The sequence below is a fragment of the Talpa europaea genome (assembly GCF_964194135.1).
Source record: "Talpa europaea genome assembly, chromosome: 1".
NCBI classification, from domain to species: Eukaryota; Metazoa; Chordata; class Mammalia; order Eulipotyphla; family Talpidae; genus Talpa; species Talpa europaea.
This window is the reverse complement of record NC_140073.1, coordinates 13,980,880-14,000,086: the sequence shown is the minus strand read 5'-3', so window position 1 is coordinate 14,000,086 and position 19,207 is coordinate 13,980,880. Positions and strand designations below refer to the sequence as shown.

Below are 19,207 nucleotides of genomic sequence, written 5' to 3'. Positions count from 1 at the left end.
GCAGCAGGCGCCGAGGCCATTTCGAGGGCCCGCCCACCCTGGGCCCAGCTGGACTCCAGCAGATCCCGTCCCTGCTCCCCACCGCAGTCTTGCGGGGCGGCTACTGTGCTTTTTCATGCCCTTTGCCCTTTGGTTTCGGGGTCCAGGCTGTACTTTCCAGGCCTCCCTGCTGGCCTGAGCTGTCCCTCAGCCCCTGACCCCGTGGGGCTGGTGGCTCCAGCCATCCCCAGGACCAGCCCGGGATAGAAATGGCATTTCCTCTTGGCCGGGCTACAGCTGTTTTTGTTGTCTGTGTTCTCAAGCGCTTCCTCTGGGGATGGCAGGGAGGGTAACCAGACTCCACGGGACCCCCGCTTGCCCTCTCCTCCACTCACCCCTCTTCCCTGTTTCTTTGATCCTCTTCCTGTGCTGGTCCCGCCTTCCGCGTCCCCAGGACAGAATGACTGAGAACATGAAGGAGTGCTTGGCGCAGCCCAAGGCGGCCGTGGGGGATATGGTGACCGTGGTGAAGACCGAGGTCTGCTCGCCCCTCCGCGACCAGGAGTATGGCCAGCCCTGGTGAGGCCCCGCGTGGGGACAGGAGAGGGGGAAGGGGCATGGCTGGGCTGGGTTGGCTGGAGACCCTGGGGAGAGCCCCACTTCTGCCCGCCTCCCTTAACCTGCTCTGGGCAACTCCTGGGCCCAGAAGTGAGCTCTGGCTCCCGATGGACCCAGGAGCCCAGGAGGTGTGGGTTCAGGTCTCGACTTCTCTCTCTGCTGCCACCTGCACTGAACAGGCAGGCCGACTGGGCGCCTCTGCCTTCTCCATGACCCCATGATGTCCCGGCCAGGTCCGCAGCTCCTCTGCCCACTGGCCTCTCACTCCCTGACGGCTTCTTTGCTTTCTTTACTGGCCCCTGTCCTGGCAGCTCTAGGAGACCGGACCCCTCAACCATGGAAGTGGACCCCAAGAAACTGAAGGGGAAGCGTGACCTCATCATGCCCAAAAGCTTCCAGCAAGTGGACTTCTGGTGTAAGTAGAACTTGGGGCTCTTCCTGGGCTGCCTCTCCCTTTGCCTCCCACCCCCGTCTCTGTGTAGGGAATTTGCGGGAGTAACACATGCTCACCTATGATGAACCAGACACAGGCCCAGGGCTGGTTCATCCTCACCGTTGGTCACTGAGGGGCCATTAGTGGCCAGGTGAGGGTACGGGGAGGTGTGGTGAGGGGCAGCACCTACCCCGGTCTCCCAGCCCACACATGCTTCGTTGCCTTCCAAACCCAGGCCCATCTGACTGCAAAATCTTGCATTCTGCTCCTTTTTCAAACTGGAAACGGAGGGAGCTACTGGCTTCTTTAGTCTGGGTAGACGCATTCTTTGAGCCTCTAGGGAGAAACATGGTTTTTGCTGCTGAAAACCCAGTGGCCTGTGGCTGACTGGGGTGGAGCCAGGGCTGCAGCTCCTGTGTAGTACACTTTCCTCGGGTCTACGCTCTTGTCAGGGTGGGCTCCTCATCATTCCCTCAGCCACCTCCATGGGGGTCCTACCTCTTGTCAACAGCTGAGGCTCTTTCTCTTTCCATCCCTCCAGTCTGCGAGTCCTGCCAGGAGTACTTTGTGGATGAGTGCCCCAACCATGGTCCCCCGGTGTTTGTGTCTGACACGCCGGTGCCCGTGGGCATCCCAGACCGGGCTGCCCTCACCATCCCGCAGGGCATGGAGGTGGTCAAGGAGGCCAGTGGTGAGAATGACGTGCGATGCATCAACGAGGTCATCCCCAAAGGCCATATTTTTGGCCCCTACGAGGGGCAGATCTCTACCCAGGACAAATCAGCAGGCTTCTTCTCCTGGCTGGTGAGTGTGCCCCGCTGTTCCATGGGAGAGGGTGCTGGCATGCGCGAGAGGAAGCCAGCAGGGGGAGCTGTTCTCTGGCCCAAGCATTTTTCACTGCAGACTTGTGGCTAATGGCTGCTGCTGTCCCCTTGCGGGAGCAGAGTGGCGGAGACCCTTGGTGGGCAAGGCCATGCTAAGGAGCCCTGGCAGTCGTCGGCAGAATCAGTGGAGGGGCGCTTTCCCCATGAATCCTCGTGTGTGTCTGGCCAGCCATTCATGGCATGAAGGAAGGGCTTACCCAAGCCCTTGTCTGGAGAGGGTGACTTGTTGCTGGGGGCTTTGGGGGTGCATGACGTTCAGCTGGAGACGCAACAAGCCCAGGTGCTGGAGGTAAAGCCTTCAGCACAGGAGACATGAACCCTGCCCACAGGGAGCAGCCTCTCTGGTGGGGAGAACAGGCGTTCGACCCAGGTGTCCATGTGTGGCAGATGGTACCAGTGGGGTGTCCTGGATGCTCTGGGAACAGGGGGAGCTGAGGAATCGAGCTCAGGAATTGGGGGGAGCCCGAGTTCAATATTTCAGCCTGCTGTGTTCTTCACTGTCTATCTAATGTGACCTTGGAGGTGTCACTTAGCCTCTGTGCCTGTTCTGTAACGGGATAGTCGAGGGTGATAGTGAAGATTAAATGAGTGGATGCTGTAAAATGCTTAGACTCACACTTGCCCTTGGTATCAGTACTGCGGCCGCTGTCCTAGTGGTAGCCTTGGCCAAGGTTCTCTTTAACTCAGATCCTGAGCAATCAGTAGCGGTTAGTGGAAGGGGGATGGGAAAGTGCTCCACACGGACAGAAGAGCAGAGAGAGGGGAACTCAGAGAAGTCTCCAGTGTGATGCCAGCAATGAGCCTGCGAGGCGGGGGGCAGGAAATCGTCAGGAGAGGGAGGCAGAGGCCAGATCAACGAGGGTTCCGGGCCAAGGCACGCGCAGCCTCATCCTGCGGGCCAGGAGGCCACCGCTGCCTTTCCAGCAGAGGTCGTGGGTGAGAACAGGATGCCAGGTCGGAGGCTGGGTGGGGGCTTCAGGTGAGAAAAGATGGTAACTTAAGCTCAGGTGCTGTGGGTGCACCGGAGAGAGACTTAGGAGGGGGAATTCTCAAGATTTATTGATGGAATGTGGAGGCGAGGAGGAAAGGCTTTCAAAGATGTGAAGAGGAGCGCTTGTCAGAGGGGACTCGGGCCGAGCTTGATCAGAGCAGGAAAAGGGGTACAACAGAAAGAGGCGGGCTTGGGGGTAGGAAGGCTGTTCATTACTCATTGAGGGTGTCCATCACTCTTGAGGGTGTCCTTTGAGCCAGGCTCTGGGCTGGCTTGGGATTTGTTTGTGGACCGGTTCGAACATTAAATTTGCCCTCATATTTCTACTGAGGGGGAGAGGGAAGGAATCAAAGAATAAGATAAATATATGTGAAAAATGGGAATTTGCAAAATGATGGCGAGACAGTGAGGCTAGGAGAATGTGAAGAAGCAGGGGAATCTATGTGGCCAGAGGCTGGGGAAGGCTTTCTGATGGTTGAGCTGTGGTTGAAGGAAGAGCGCGCTCACCAGGTGGAGCTGGGGGCGGCCTTCCAGGTGCCACTGCAGCGCGGCCACGTGGCAGGGAGAGTAGGCGCCTCTGAGCAACTGGAAGAAGGTCGGTGTGCCTGGCATGACACACACATAAGGGATGGAGGCTTGGCCACGTAGCGCCCAGTGGACAAAATGGGGACTTTTGGTGCTTCGTTTGAAGAACAATGAAGAGCTGTCATGTGTGCATTGTTTTTTTTTCTAAAGATTTATTTATGCATACAAGAACTGGGGTACAGGCCTGAGGTGCGAGGGGAGGGGCCAGAGACCGGGTGGGGAACAGAACAGGTGGATGGACTGAAATACACTGCTGAGGGGAGCAGCGAGCGAGTCAGAAGAGGTCTGCTGAGCCATGTGGGTAGCTCCCTGGATGGGGCTCGAACTCATGCTGCAGTGGCTGTGGATAACTTCATAGTTTGTGTCTTAACCCCCTTGCACCACCAGGGAGGCCCTCATATGTATTTTAAAAAGCAGCTTTGGCTGCAGTCTGGAGAAAATTTGGGGGGTGGGAGGCATTGGTCAAGAATGGGTGCCCCCACCAGGGTTAGAGCTCTGTGGCCAGACTCTCGGTTGGCCATGTAGAAGCTTGGGCTAGAGTGGGGCAGAGACATGGAGACAAGTGAACTGGTTTGTGAATCATGTTAGAGATAAAAGAGATTCCAATGAAATTAGATTAATTGGCCCAAGTGAGGGAGAGTGTCCAAGACAATTCCTGCAGTTGCCGCCTCCCAACAGGGTGGCAGTGGTACCTCTGTCTAAGCAATGGCAAGGCTGGAAGAGCACTAGGTTGAGGGAAGGATCCCTCTGGACTTGCTGCATGTGGAGTGATAGCAAGGTATCCAAGTGGCTGAGTCAAGCAGGCAGTTGGATATACGGGTTTGGAGGGCTCATTTGTGAGTCACCTGTGCTGAAGTGTCAGTGGGGCCGAGGGTGTGGAGGGCCGACCCTACCGAGGGCAGCCCTGAGCGGCAGGGACTAAGCTTTGAGGAACTGAAGCAGTTAGTGGTTCAGAAGTGGGGCTTGGTCCTGCAAGGGAGACAGAAAGAGCAGCCTGAGAGGTAGGAAGACCAGAATGGCCAACGGTAACCAATTTGCTGAGCAGGCAAGCTTAGGAGGCCCAGGAGTGCCCACTGGATTCAGTGCCAGAAAAGTCATCAGAGACTTGTGCAAGAGCTGTTACCAGGACACAGGTTCTCAAGCTCCTCCCTCCCCACTGCCGCGACATTGGGAGATGTCTAGAGACATTTTGGCTGTCACAACACCAGATGGGAATGTTCTGCCAGCAAGTGGAAGGTAGAGGCCAGAGATGCCACTGAACATTTACAAGGCCCAGGACAGGCTCCCACAACCAAGAATATTCTGACCTCAGCTGTCAATAGTTCTGTGGATGAGAAGGCCTGCAGTGATGTGGTGGGACAGAGACCTCACTGGAACGTTTTGACCAATCCTGTCACTTCTCAGTTTGATTAGCACTAGGCCAAGAGGGTTTTGTAAGTTCCTATATATTTGCTCTTCCTCCACAGTTCGTGAGTCTCTGCCCCCAAAACAGTAGAATTTCCTAAGTGTGGAGAATGCTAAAAAAAAAATCTTGTTATGTTAATAAGGTGATTTTTGGAACCACCTGAGGATGTCTCTACCCCCTAACCCCCAACTTCTGGGGAGGGGAAAGGGACTGGAGGTTGACTCATATTCTAATGACCAGTGGGCTACTCAGTCATGCCTCTATCATAAAGTCTCCTCAAAGGCCCAAGTGGACAGGGCTTGGAGAAGTTCCAGGTTGGTGATTGCAATGGGGAGCCCCTTGCCCTGTGTGTGGCTTCCATCTGGCTGTGCCTGAATTACATCTCGTTGTAATAAGACAGTGATGTAGCAAAGTGTGTCTCTGGGTTCCGTGAGCTGCTCTAACAGCTTATACCCAAGGAGGGAGGAGATCGTGGGAACCTGTGAGTCGTGGCCATGGGTCGGAAGTACAGGTCCTGGGCCTGCCTCCAGCATCTGACAGGGGCAGGGTGCAGTCTCAGAGGACCCAGCCCCTCTAGCTAGGTGACTGGCAGAGTGAAGGCCAGAGTGAGTTTGTTAATGAGAGGTCCAGAAAGGGAGTTTGTTCTTTGGAGAGACATTAACATCCTGTAAAAACCAGCAGAGGATGCCTACTGGGAAATACTGCCAAGAAATGGCCGAGTCCAGTCCTGGCTTGCTGACCCACCAGAGGCGGTGCCAGTAGGCTCAGGCCGCTAGCCAGGTGGGGGCTGCCCCATCCAGGGCGGTCTTGTTACCTCTGTGGTGTGGGCACAATGACCAAGTCGCGTATGGACGACATCCTGTCATTAAACGGTCCGTGGCTGTAGAGGAGAGAGAAGGTATGACCAGTGCGCTTTGAGGTCACCTGAGGAGGTGCAGGTGGAGACACTGAATCTGGGGAAGAGGAGGCAGGTCAGCATTTCCTTTGTCACCGGCAGGATATCCCGCAGGTTGGGAGCAGATGGAGGTGGGGAAAGTGTAATTGACCAAACAGTGCCTGCACCCCATGACCCCCCCGAAAGATCCCTGTCTGAATCCTGGAACCTATGAGAAACTTACTTTATGTGGCATGAGAGATTTGGCAGATGTGCTGCAGTTAAGGGCCTGGAGCTGGACAGATTATGTGGCACTGTTGGGTGGGCCCAGCGCCGTTACAAGCACGTTGGCAAGAGGAGGACGGGAGGGTCAGAGTCAGAGGAATGAGGCTAGGAGTCACCCTGCTGGTCTTGACGGTGGATGGAGCCAGGAGCCAAGGCATGTGGGCAGCCTCTGGCGGCTAGAAAAAGTAAGGAAACAGATTCTTCCTTGAGCCTCCAGAAAAAGACAGCCCTGCTGACATGTTGATTTTAGGACTGACCCCCAGAAGCATGAGAGAATAAATTGTTTGAAGCTGCTGTGTTTGTGTTGTTTGTCAGCCACACTCGGGCCATGGGTCTTGTGTTTTGGGCGGATGTCTGCACTGAAATATGTGGACAGAGGTGTCCTGGGATGCAGAGCAATGAGAAGGCAAGGTCAGGTTGGGTGAGTAGAACTCGAGATGCCCAGGGGAGGGTCTAGGGGCATGTGTGTGTGTGTGTGTGTGTGTGTGTATGTGTGTATCTGGAGCCCAGGGGAGAGCTAAGCATATCAATATATGCAGCTGCAGCCCTGGCAGGGCCGGGGTACGGGCTCTGTGCTGCAGAGGCTGAGGAGCTTGAGGACAGAGAGGTGGCTGGGCCCAGGCAGCACCCAGGGCCCATCTCCCTGGCAGCGGGAGTTTGTCAGGCAGATGCCACATTGCTGTGGGTTGAGATGTGAGTGGGAGGTGAGGAGAGGGAGCCAGCAAGGGTGTCTGGCGTGTTTTAAAAATCTGGTGGCTCATCGAGTGATATGCCAGGTGATTGCCACCTTCCTGCTCACAAGGGCCTCCCAGGTGGAGGCAGCTGACCCTCTCTTCCAGGTGAAGAGGTCGAGAGCCCACAGTTGTCACCTGGTAGACCTCGGCTCCCCTTTGCTGTGCCAGGGGCTTTGAAGAGCTCCTTTGTGGGACATGGGACTGAGGGGGTGGAGCAGTGAGGGGCCATCTGGGCCATGTGTCCAAATTCAGTCCACCTCCTGGATACAAGCAGCCCCATGCCCGAGGCCCTGAGCTGGGGTGGGAGATTACAGGTTACCCCCATTCTCTTGGAGCCTGTGGTCCAGCCACGGGGGCGGGGGCTGAGGCGGGTAGAGGAGTCGTGTCCCACAAAGTCATACCCAGCCAGGGTACTGCTGGGGACTGTCGGGCTGCAGAAGCTGCTGGGGCGGGGAGAGGGGAGTTGGCTTTCACTGGGCAGATTGGAGATGGGTCCAGAGGGACCAGTAGTAGATCAGCGAAGGCGGCTGATGGCTCCTCCCCCTGCAGGGAAACGTCAGGGGAGAAAATCTTAGGCCACACAGAGGAAGAATTGTTAGGATCCCCTCTACCTGCCCCCCAGAGTTCACACCTCGGACAGCCCATCAGGGCCAGGGGGGGGTTTTCGGAAGCAGGCGGCTTCCCCAGGCTAGGTGTTGGGATGTGGAGAGAGGGAAGAAAGGGAAGCTGGCCTTTGCGGCTCTGCCTGTCAAGAGTGGACCCCACTCGGGTGTGCTGGAGGCCCACAGTGTCGCTCCTGGAGGGTTCCTCCTGGCACCTCGGAGCTATGGCTTGTGGGCCGGTACGGGGAGGGGATAGCTGGAGGTGGCAGGACCATGTGGACCCAGAGAGGTAAGATGCAGGGTAGCTCAAGAAAGCAGAGCCTGTGTGTGTGTGTGTGTGTGTGTGTGTGTGTGTGTGTGTGTGTCCGTCCTCCACCAGGGCCTGAGTTGGGGAAAACCTCAGACGAGGGGTGGACTGTGAGGGAGCAGGGGGCACCAATGGGCAGAACCATAGTGCTGGTTTTGGACGAGGATCCAATGACCTACACCCTAATTAAGCTACATTCGTCAAGCCTACCCTGAAATCTCACTTATATTGTCCTTTCTTGACCTTCTGCTGCCTTCCAAAGCTCTAGTCCCACCCTACATGACCAGTTTCTCCCCATGACCCGTCAGCATGTGACTCGGGGTGGCGCTGGGTTAGTGGTGAGCGCCGCGTGAGTATGTATTGTGCACCTGCCGGGTGTCGGTCTGTGCTCAGCTCTTTTCTGCACAACCTCATTAGATGTGATGCCATAGTGCTGCCTGTGCAGTCGCTATTGTTCTATCCACTGCACAGCTGGGCAACCGAGGCCAGGAGAGGTGAATCGTTCTGCATAAGCTAAAGAGTTCAGTAGCTGAGCTGGTTTTCACACCCCAGCAGCAGGACTCCAGAACCCACCCTCTTCTGCAGCCTTCACCTGTCTGCCTTCCTTGCATGTCTCATGGTTCCTGATTCCTGACCGTCCTACTCGTCCTGCCTGTCACATAGCTCCCCTCCCCATCTCCCAAATCTGGGGGATGCTGGTCCCACTGCTTGCCGTGTGGCTCAGTGACAGCCTGGGTCTCCATGTCCCCTGGGCCATCTCCATATTGCAGCTGTCATGGCCTGGCCTCCTGGGTGGGAGTTTTGCACCCACTTCTGACTGTTTTGGAAAGAAACGCCCTTTCCCCTGCTTTCTCATCTCAGTGGGAATCGCAAACCTTATAAAATCATTGCCAAGGTTGCCGGGCTGCCCTCAGACACTGCAGAGGAGATGAGACTGCAGGCACGAGGGGCTTGGGGTGTGCCCCACTGCCCTCGGGCTTGGTAAAGAGGGTGGCAGAAGAAAGAGGAGGCCAGTGCAGGGTTTTTACTCGTTGTTTTTCACTTAGGGCCAGTCTTGTTCCAGAAGGGGTTGGAGTCAGCTTAGTAGGCTATATAAAATATAACACGATAGCATGGGAGAGAGAAGAAAGAAAAACAAGGGTGGAGACCCTAAATGGAGCCAGGAATGAAGCTAAAAATGCTTACCATAATGAGCTATATTTGCACTCTTAGCTATATGGGCTCTAAATCTGCTAGCCGTGGGGATAAGGTGAGCCTGGTCAACCACCACTGTGTGCGTCTGTGCTGGGCAAAGTCCCCAGGACTCCCGAGGAGTCAGCTCTTCTGGGCAACAAGGCTGGAGGGGAGACTGCAGGTGGAGGTCCTTAGATAGGACATTGTGCAGTGGCACTGCTCCCCCGCCGCCCCAGCCTCGCACCCTGCCACGCTCCTCCTGTCCTGGGGAGGGGCAGACTATGATGCTGTGTGTCAGTGTTTTCCATTTCTGCTTCCGTTGTCAAATGCTAACTTATTTTAAAACTTGAAGCTGGATGTGGGATACCTCCCAGGACAGAATCAGAAACCCTGAATAATTGGGAGAGGTGGACATGGCACAGATGGTAGCGACTCCAAGGGACGTCAGCAGGGGCGGGCAGGTGTCAGCAGGTGTGGGGACGCTGGGCCAAGGCAAAGGAAGGGCCATTGAGAGGTTGGGCTGGTCTGTGTATGCATGAGCCAGGCTGTTCGTGACTGATCACTTCCATGAACTATTGTGAAAATTTCGAACTCTGTAGAAAGGTTGTTAGAATATAAGGTTGTTAGAATAAGAGAATGAACACTCACACACCCTGTGCTGAGAGTCACCTGTTGCTCTGGTACTTGATGTGCTTTATCTCTGTATATACACCTGTGAGTGCCTATGTGCACACGTTCTTGTTTGTTCTCTGACCTTTTTGGGGTGTAGTTATGGACTTCTGACTCTCTGGGTCATGCACACCGCCTCTGCCACTGCTACTCAGCCATCACCCCCAGCCAAGCAGTACATGAGTGAACCTGTATGGCTGTGTTCCAAAGAAACTATTGTCGAGCACCAAATTTTAAATTTTGTGTGATTTCAAATAAAATGATAAAAATTGTTTTTTCAATCACTTAAACATTTCAGAAACCCTGCTTATCTTACAGGTTGTATAGAAACAAATGGTCGGGGGCTAGATTTGGCCTGTGCATGGCAGTTTGCTGACCCCTGTCCTGTGTATATATAATGTGTTGTCCATAACATGATTATTACACCCGGAGATTTTCACTGTGGACAATATGGTCTCAGCTACAATCCACCTTCAGATTTCCTAGCTGGCTTATATAGCTTTTTATAAATGGTGATAGTTTGGTTATCAAATGACAAACTAAACCAAGGATTCCCCCCAAAATAAGATATACTAGTGAATTAGCCCTGGCGAGAAGAGTCTCTGATTCTTAAATTCTGTTATATTGGAACAAAAGTAAACCCTGAAAAGCTATTCCATATTGCTCCAGTATTTCCAGTACAACCTCCCTATAACTCATCCTCCATCCCTTGCCTCCCAAACGTCTGCTGTAGTTGTGATGCCCATCTTTGTTGTGTTCTGGTGACTTCTAAAGTTCTCAAGGACTCAGTGTTGCATTAGTTTATTCTAATGTTACTTAAAGAGGTGTAAAATACAGGGAGATAAACGCACTTATTACAGCTTTTAAACAACTATAAACCCAAGACAGGTTTACAAATAACCAAATGAAAAGAACCACATACACCAACGTAATTCAAAATAACAATCAATTTAATGTGTTGGGTGATGTCGTCGTGCTGAAATTAAATTGCTGTTTATAAGACAAATGTGCTAGTGACTAAGATACTGACCCCTTGGTGCTTGGCACGCTTGAGCTTTTGTTGCTGTGTGATCTCTTTATTTTCTTTCCTTATTGGTCTCTGAAACACTGAGAAATCTTTGGCTAGTGCTGCTATGGCTCTTTCTTGTGTGTTCTTTGCCATGCCGCATCCTTTCCATGTTTCATTTGCATCTGTTCTTTTTTTCATTAGCTCGAGCTTCCTAGTAAGAACTACTGTTGTGTAGTCAGCTGTTACTGTAACTAGCTTCCTCTAAATTCAGGGGCATAGAACAGGGGTCCAAAACTCTTGTGTAAAGGGCCAGAGAGTAAACCTTTGGTTTAGACTTTGTGACTGTGATCTTCACATGATGCAATAATCTCCTTTTGGTATATTTTCAGCCATCTAGCTGGTGGGCCTTACCTAAATAGGTGGTGGGCTGGTTAACCTACAGGCCATAGTTTACTGGCCCCTGGTGTGGAACATCCTGCCTTCTTTGTTATGCAGACATCTACGGGGTTGACTGCATTTCCTCATTTGCCTGGCTTGTCAGCTGGTTAAATTCTGACTTTGTTGGGCTTGTCAGGGCTACTTTGTCTCAAGCTGCAGTTGAATGAGCTCCTATCTTCTCTGCAGGCTGATGGGCTCCATGTGTGTTTGTTCTGAGCCCAGAATATTGGATGGGGTGCCCTGGAATGGGAGAGGGAAGCTGATGCATCGTGTCGCATTGTGTGTTAACATTCCATTGGCCAAACCAGTCATATGACTTAACCCAAGGTCTGGAAGCCATGAAGTACATGCCAATCTGAAGACTCCCAAGTCTAGTGCAGAGTCACCACCCAAGGGTGATGGGAAGGAGCAGAACTGGGGCCAGGAACTCAGTCTGGCACCAGGTCTCCTCACCTGTCAGAAGCACAGTGCTCTTGTGGGGTGAAAATTTCATGGTCATCCCCATATATTGACTTTTTAATGAAAAATTGAATTAAAAATTCTTAGAACTTTTGGATCTTGATTATATCCAAAGACCCTCATTTGAGAGATGCTAATTTCTAGTAAACTTGCTGTCTTTTTTTTTTAATATTTATTTATTTATGCATACAAGTACTGGGGTACAGGCCAGAGTGTGGGGGGGTTAAGAGGATTCACCAGAGACAGAGTGGGGAACAGAACAGGCGGATTGACTGAAGTACACTGCTGAGGGGAGCAGCAGGCGAGTCAGGAGAGGTCTGCTGTGCCATGTGGGTCGCTCCCTGGCTGGCCGGGGATTGAACTCATGCTGCAGTGGCTGCGGACAGCTTCCTAGGTTGCATCTTAACCCCTTGCGGACAGCTTCCTAGGTTGCATCTTAACCCCAACTCACTGACTTAATAATAGGGGTTTCCTGGTGTTTAAAAAGTCCTCCAGAGCCTCCCTGGTGGTGCAGGGGGTTAAGTCTCAGCACTAGGAAGCTGTCAGTAGCCACTGCAGCATGAGTTTGATCCCAGCCAGGGAGGTAACCCACATGGCGCAGCAGACCTTTCCTGTCTCACCCACTGCTCCCCTCAGCAGTGTATTTCAGTAGTTCCCCCTGCTCTGCTCTCTACTCTGTCTCTGGTGAATCCTCTTAACCCCCACACCTCTGGCCTACACCCCAGCTTTTTTTTGCATAAATAAATATATCTTTTAAAATAAAATAAAAATTACTCCAGGAGAGGTCTTATCTGATCAACACCCCCAGAACTTAATTCAGCACCCCTAAATCCTGGTGGGTCCTCAGGAAAGGCTCATTAGGGTTGGTAGAAAACAGTAACAGTAAAGTTGCCTTTTACTGAGCACTAAACAATTTGTGTGCCTTCACTCTTGTATCCTCATAGGCGTACATGGGCTAGGTATTACTGTCCACTTTGGCAGACTGGGAAACGCAGGCTTAAAGGGCCAGGTTTCTTGTCCAAGGTTACACAGTGAATTGTGGGGCCAAGACTTCAAGCCCAGGAACGAGCTCCTAATCGCCAACCCCATATGTGATATGCAAATGTCCACATGGTGTCCTTTGAGCTTACACTCGCCCAGAGACCTCCTCTCTCTCTAAGGGGTACTTTTCAAATGGTATAAGATTCTTTCCTTTTCCCTGCCTGGTTGCTACTAATGAATATTTGGCAGATTTTATGTCTCACAGCCTTCTTGAGATAGAAGCCACATACCCTACACTTTTCCCATTCAATTTGTATAATTCAACAATCTTTAAGATTTTAACAAATATGTGCAACCATCACCAGTCATCTTAGACCATTTTCATCTCCTCAAGGAGGCATTATATCCCTAGGCTGTTACACCACCTTTTCCCCACCCCCTTTGATGATCACCAATTACTTTTCATCTCTTTCCTATTCTGGATTTTCATATGAGTCACACTGTGTGTGGTCTTGTGACTTGCTTGTGTCCTTAGCTGAACGTTTCCAAGGTTCAGCCATCTTGTAGCATCTCTCTATATATAACTTCCTTTTATGGTCAAATAGTGCACTAGAGGGACTGGGTTTATCCATTCATCTGTTATTGGACAATGGGTTGTTTCCAGCTTTTGACTATTGTGAATGATGCTCACACACACTTGTGCACAAGCTTCTGTGTGCATGCCATTGCACACCATTTCTCCTGGGTATATACTTGAGAGTGGAATTGCTGGGTTATGGGGTAACTCTGCTTAATTGTTTGTGGAACGACCAAACTTCTCCAAAGCAGCTGGACCATTTTAAGTTCATTCCATCATCAGTGCATCGGGGCTCTGATTTCTCCACTTCCTTGTCAACACCTGTGACCTGACTTTGGGTTCCAGCCATCCTGGGGGATGTGAAGTGACATCTTATTATAGAGCTTTTCATTTTCTTCTCTGCTTTTTCCTATCTCTTGTTCATTCCACTGGTTATGTGGGAAGAGCCACCCATGATGGGTGTTCAAAGTTCTCTATTGAAAAATTCTGTGGGTGATTTTTACACCAGTCCTGTCACCTACTCTGCTCTGCCGTATTAACTTAGAAAACCCTTCAAATCTATAGCGTAGGACTTAAAGGTGGTTTTGTCTAATTTCTCTCTGGCCACAGGCCCATCCCAATGTGCATTTTTGCTGCCTCCCATTTGGGCAGTTTCTCCAGGACCTCTCCTATCCTTGCCCTCGACATAAGGCATACGTAAGAGACAGGATTTAGGCCAGGCGCCTGACAGCTGATCCCAGAATTTCCTGCTGGAGGACCTGTTCTCCCGACTCCACCAGCAGCCAGTTCATCACAGGAAGAGTGACACCAAGCGTGTTCTGGGTCCTGCCAACTAGCTCCAAGGCTGGTGCCTTTTACAGGCAGAACAGAGGGACTTGGGAGGGCAAACAGGCCTGAGAGGATCTGGGGCTCTGGCTCACACATTCCTTCCACACGTGGGAAGCGTGGCTTTGGGCTGTTCACTTGCTGTCTCTGAGTTCTGGTTTTCTAATCCATTAAATGGGTATGCACAGTCTAATGGAACCTATCCTGGAGTTGCGTGAGGACGAATGCTTATTGTGTGCCTGGTGCAAAGCAGGTGACGCCAGCTCACAGCTGGCCAGGCTGCCTCCCCTTAGCCTCACCTGGGTTTCCGGACAGGCTGGGGGTGTGAGTGAAGTGACAATGTGTCAGTCTTGGGTTGTAAGTGAAAATGCTTCATTACCAGGTCCCCAGGGCTTTTCTTTTCTTTCTTTCTTTCTTTTTTAAGATTAATTAATTATGCATACAAGATCTGGGGTACAGGCCAGAGGTGTGGGGGGTGAGAGGATTCACCTGAGACAGAGTGGGGAGCAGAACAGGCGGATGTACTGAAATACACTGCTGAGGGGAGCAGCAGGTGAGACAAGAGAGGTCTGCTGTGCCATGTGGGTCAACTCCCTGGCCGGGGATTGAACTCAGGCTGCAGAGACTGCAGATTGCTTCATAGTGCTATGTCTTAACCCCTTGCGCCACCAAGGAAGCCCCCTCTTTTTTTTTCCCTGTAGACAACTGAGGTGTAGGCCAGAGGTGCAGAGTAGGGGGTGATAAGAGAATTTACCAGAGACAGAGTGGGGAGCAGAACAGGCAGATCTACTGAAATACACTGCTAAGGTCCCGAGAGACAGGAGAGGCCTGCTGCACCATGTTAGGGTTAGCTCCCTGGCCAGATCCAACTCAGGCCATAGTGGTGATAGCATTGAGACTTAACACCCAGGCCACCAGGGAGGCCTCTTCAGGGCTTTTTTGAAATTTGATGAACCAGACTTTTATAACAATAAAAAGAAAGTCTTATTTTCATTGTTAGTTAAATGAGGGGTGGGTTGGGTTAGATCAGGCTCTCCAGCATTTTTTTTATCCACCTGAAAGTTATGCTCATTTCCAATATTTACAAAACACTGCACATGTTATTTTTTTTATTTTTTAAAAGATTTATTTATTTATGCATACAATAACTGGGGTACAGGCCAGAGATGTAGGCGGTGAGAGGAGTCAACAGAGACAAAATGGGGAACAGAACAGGTAGATCCACTGAGACACACTGCTGAGGGGAGCAGGGGGAGAGACAGGAAAGGTCTGCTGCGCCATGTGGGTCACCTCCCTGGCCCAGATCATGCGGCAGTGGCTGCAGATAGCTTCATAGTGCTGTGTCTTAACCCCTTGCCACACCGGGAGACCCCACTGCACATTTAAAAGACTCCCTTCTCCCCTTCCTGCTGCTCATAGACACCAGGTTCAGAACTCAGGACCTGAATAACCTCAGAGGCTCTCTTCCAGCCTGAGTGTTCTTCACTCCCCTCTGTGTTTCTGGGCACAGCAGCAGCTAGAGTTCAAGTTCAAGTTCAGGTTGGGCTCTTGATCTCTGTTTCAGTTAGCTGACAGGGATGCCTGTGCTTTCACGTTCAGGGAGGAGCATCAGAGTATGTGAAAGCACTTTGTCAGCTGTGAATGGCTTCACAAATCATTTTTGTTAAACCTTTGCTTTTGTAGGACTGAAAATCAAAATGCTTTATGGATTCTCTGAGTTCCTGGAAAGTTGCAAGCAAATCAGGCTTTTGAAAATCCAATCTCCACGGCATCCAGTTATGGCGCCATTTAGAGGCGCCCAACGGTGATCCCCAATTGAGCAGAATAGTCCTGCGTGTTAAAAAGCTGATCTTCACAAAGCAAATTTGTTCAAATGAGAGGCAAAGCTGGTAGTTTAGAGGGGGCTCCAGGACTTTCCTGATGAGGTTATCAGGGGGACCCCAGGGGAACATCCATCACTCTGCAGAGTGCTTCAGGCCATAGACTGAATCAGCAGAGACCTGAGTTTGAACTCCAGCTCCCCAGGCATTTTCATTGTGGCCTCAGGCAGGTTATCTAAGTGTCTTGGATCCATTCCCTAATCTGTAAAATGGGAATGATAATAGTAGCTATTTCAGAGTTGTGAGAATTCCAGTGGGCTGTTGTTCCTGGGGCAGTGGAATACCATGAATGGCTACTGTTGATGACTTAGTATTGATGTCTTTGTTAATTTTTACCATGGCAGAGCCAAAGATCGTGTTTTTATATTATTTTCTGAGGATCTGTCCACATAGAATCATATAATCTTAGTTTCAGGATTTTAGAGGTCATTGGGCAGATTGCCATTCTGTGGGGAAAGCCTTCTTCAGCCTCCATGGAAGCGGGTCTTCCAGCTACTGCTTACATGCTGCCGGGCACCAGCACATCCCACCACACAAGGCTGCTTGTCCTAGTGTGGTGGTTTTTCATGTTAGAACATACAGCTTCGGGCTGTTCCTCATGCATATTCCTGACTTACAGAATTATTCTAGATTCACACTGAGTCAGGCCTGCATCCCTCTAGTTGTTGGACCTTCCTCCCCATGCTGATTTGTCTGGTCCCTTCTTCTCTAGGCATCTCTGGGCCTACAGATGCTTGTCTTTTCCCCTGGGAGACAGGAACAATCAGAAAATGATAATGAGGGAAATTAGCGTTGTGATAACAGATAGGGTTCTATGAAATTGGGGGTTGGGATGGGGTCCCTGAGACTGGCACATCCTCTGGAGAGACTGCAGGGGAGGGGAAGTCTCTCTTCATATCATAAATAGACAGAGCAAAAGCATCACCTGCCTTCTTTCTTCCTCTGTAGAGTTTGAGAGTTTGAAATTTAACTCCTGCATTTTCTCTGCACACAAAAGCATGCGCACACTGGTGTGCTGCAAAATCTCCAGCAATCTGCTGGGGATGGTGGGTAAATTGGTGCTGATTTTCTTTTTGTTTCTTTTTTTAAAAGATTTATTTATTTATGCATACAAGACCTGGGGAACTGGAGTACACTGCTGAGAGGAGCAGCGGGTGAGGCAAGAGAGGTCTGCTGCGCCATGTGGGTTGCTCCCTGACGGGGGATCGAACTCATGCCGCAGAGGCTGCTGACAGCCTTATAGGTTGCATCTTAACCCTTGCACCACCAGGGAGGCCCCAATCGGTGCTGATTTTCTTGGTATAAATATTTCCACGGGGGGTGATTTCTGGCTAGCAATATGAGGGCAGTGAGCAGGCAGCTGGGAAGAGGCAGGAGTGACCGTCCTGCAGGGTCTCCACTGCACAAATACAATAGGTGCCAGCCCTCAAGGACACAGGCAGTTGTACAATAGTTAGCACGTGGTAAGCTTGGGGTTTTACTACCTCTAAAAATGTTGTTTGTTATAAACTTGTATAATTTAATTTTTAATAGTGGCCATGTTAACTGGTGCCCAAAGTTCCAGAACATTTACTCATCAACTCTCATTAGCCAGCCCAGACCAGTCCAGTATACTGCTCACTTTCTTTTTACTAAAATATAAATACAATGTACTTTTTTTTTTAAATGTAACTATTCAGGGCATCACACTTTCTTCCAGTACTTTCCTTTATTCGGCCCCTGTGCTCCTGTGTGCCATGCCCTGTGTCAGGCATGGGGCCGGGCCACCATCATGAACGTGACCACTGTGTGCTTTGCCTTCGTTTGCGTCTGGTCTTGCGAGGGAGACGGTCAGTTCCCAAAGCGACACTGGATAAACACCACCACCACCACCGAAGACAGACGTGGTGATTCATTCTCAATGGGCGTGTCAGCCTGAGATCGCAGAGATAAAGCTGGGGAGACAGGTGTTGGGGTTCAGAGGGCAGCAGGGGAACCTTCTTTAGGTTCATGTCAGGAAAAGGAAGTGGTGAGGAGGGCACAGAAGCAAGACCCCAAAGACAAGAAGGGATAAGCCATGCACAACTTGGTGGGGAAAAATCGCGGAAGATATGTTTGCTCGGGCACCATTGCTGTCAGTTTTACAAACATGCAAAAACTGCTTTGTACGTAGATTTTGGGAAAATCCATGTAGAGTAAACATGGGAAGGCCTTGGGACAGTGGTCACCTTGGTGAGCAGGAAGGAGGAGAGTGAGTTGAGTTGGAGGCGGAGATGATCTTGAATCTCGTTGTTTTCTTGAAGCAACAGGAGAGAGCACTGGGGCATGACCGGCAGGGGTGGTTTCGTTGGCTGTGGCTGAGGGGTGCAGAGTCGTCAGCTGCATCACCCATCATAATTGCTGAATGCTTGGAATATGTCATGACCATTATTTTTAAGAGGGAAGGAGGGAAAAGTGGTTGTGGCAGCCAACCCAACCAGTGTAAAGGTTCATCGTCAGATTATCATAGTTGCAGAAAACTGCAGGCATGGAGACAGGCACAAGAGAAGTCGGGAAGGCAGGCAGAGCTCAGGTCATACAAACTTGATGGCAGTGACCATAAGCCCAAATTTAATTTAATTGTAAGTGCAGTCATCCTAAGCTGGCGAGTCACGTGGCCTGCTTTCCATCGAGAAAAGATTACTTGGTGGCTTGAGGAGAATCAAGAGGGAGTTAAGAATGGCACCAGAGAGGCTAGTTAGGATCCTGGTAGTTGTCTAGAACAGAGCTGATGATGGAAGCAGTGGAGAGAGACAGGAGCAGATCTGATTTGGAGGACTTGCTGAGGAATAAGATATGGGGGTTAAGAGAGGGAGAAATGAGGGATGATTTTGTTTTTTTTTTTAAAGATGTATTTATTTATTTATACAAGCACTGGGTACAGTCAGAAGCGCGGGAGGGTGAGAGAATTCACCAGAGCCAGAGCGGGGAACAGAACAGGCAAATTGATGAAATACACTGCTGAGGGGAGCAGCGGGTGGCAGGAGAGGTCTGCGCACCATCTGGGACCCTCACCAGTGGCTGGGGATCGAACCGGTACTGCAGAGGCTGCGCCACAAGGGAAGGCCCGATTTTGTTTATTTTTTCAGCAGCTATTTTTAAATACAATTCACATACCATACATTTAAACTATAGTATTCAATTGTTTGGGGTCGAGGACTTTCTTTTTGAAACCTGAATGGATAGTGGTTTCAAACACTGATGAGAAGATGAGAGAGGAACAGACTTGGGAGTAGGACCTCGTAAATTTGAGTCCCTCCTATAAGATATCCAAGTTTGAGGTCCCCTGCCATAAGACGTGCAAGGAGGTCATGTGGGAAATAATGTATCTACATCTAGGGCTCTGATAAAAATTTGTATGCAAGGAAGAAATTGAGAGCATGGGAATGGATCTGAATATCCAGAGAAAGTGTATAGATGAAGGGGGCTAAGGGGAGATTTCCGATCCAGATGGATTGAGAATTCATGATGAGCCCCCGCC

At 50.8% G+C, this 19,207-nt stretch overlaps 1 protein-coding gene across 2 annotated transcripts in view; it reads left to right on the top strand.

The window, feature by feature from the left end:
• Window positions 1-439: 439 nt before the first annotated feature.
• Window positions 440-19,207, top strand: part of PRDM11 (PR/SET domain 11) — a gene marked incomplete at both ends in the record, with an annotated part of 44,148 nt that continues 25,380 nt past the window's right edge. For both annotated transcript variants that reach the window (XM_084253755.1, XM_084253756.1), the window contains 3 exons: window positions 440-558; window positions 909-1,012; window positions 1,572-1,834. In XM_084253755.1, the coding sequence (XP_084109881.1) occupies window positions 440-558; window positions 909-1,012; window positions 1,572-1,834 (486 nt within the window). The remainder of the gene's footprint in view (window positions 559-908; window positions 1,013-1,571; window positions 1,835-19,207) is intronic.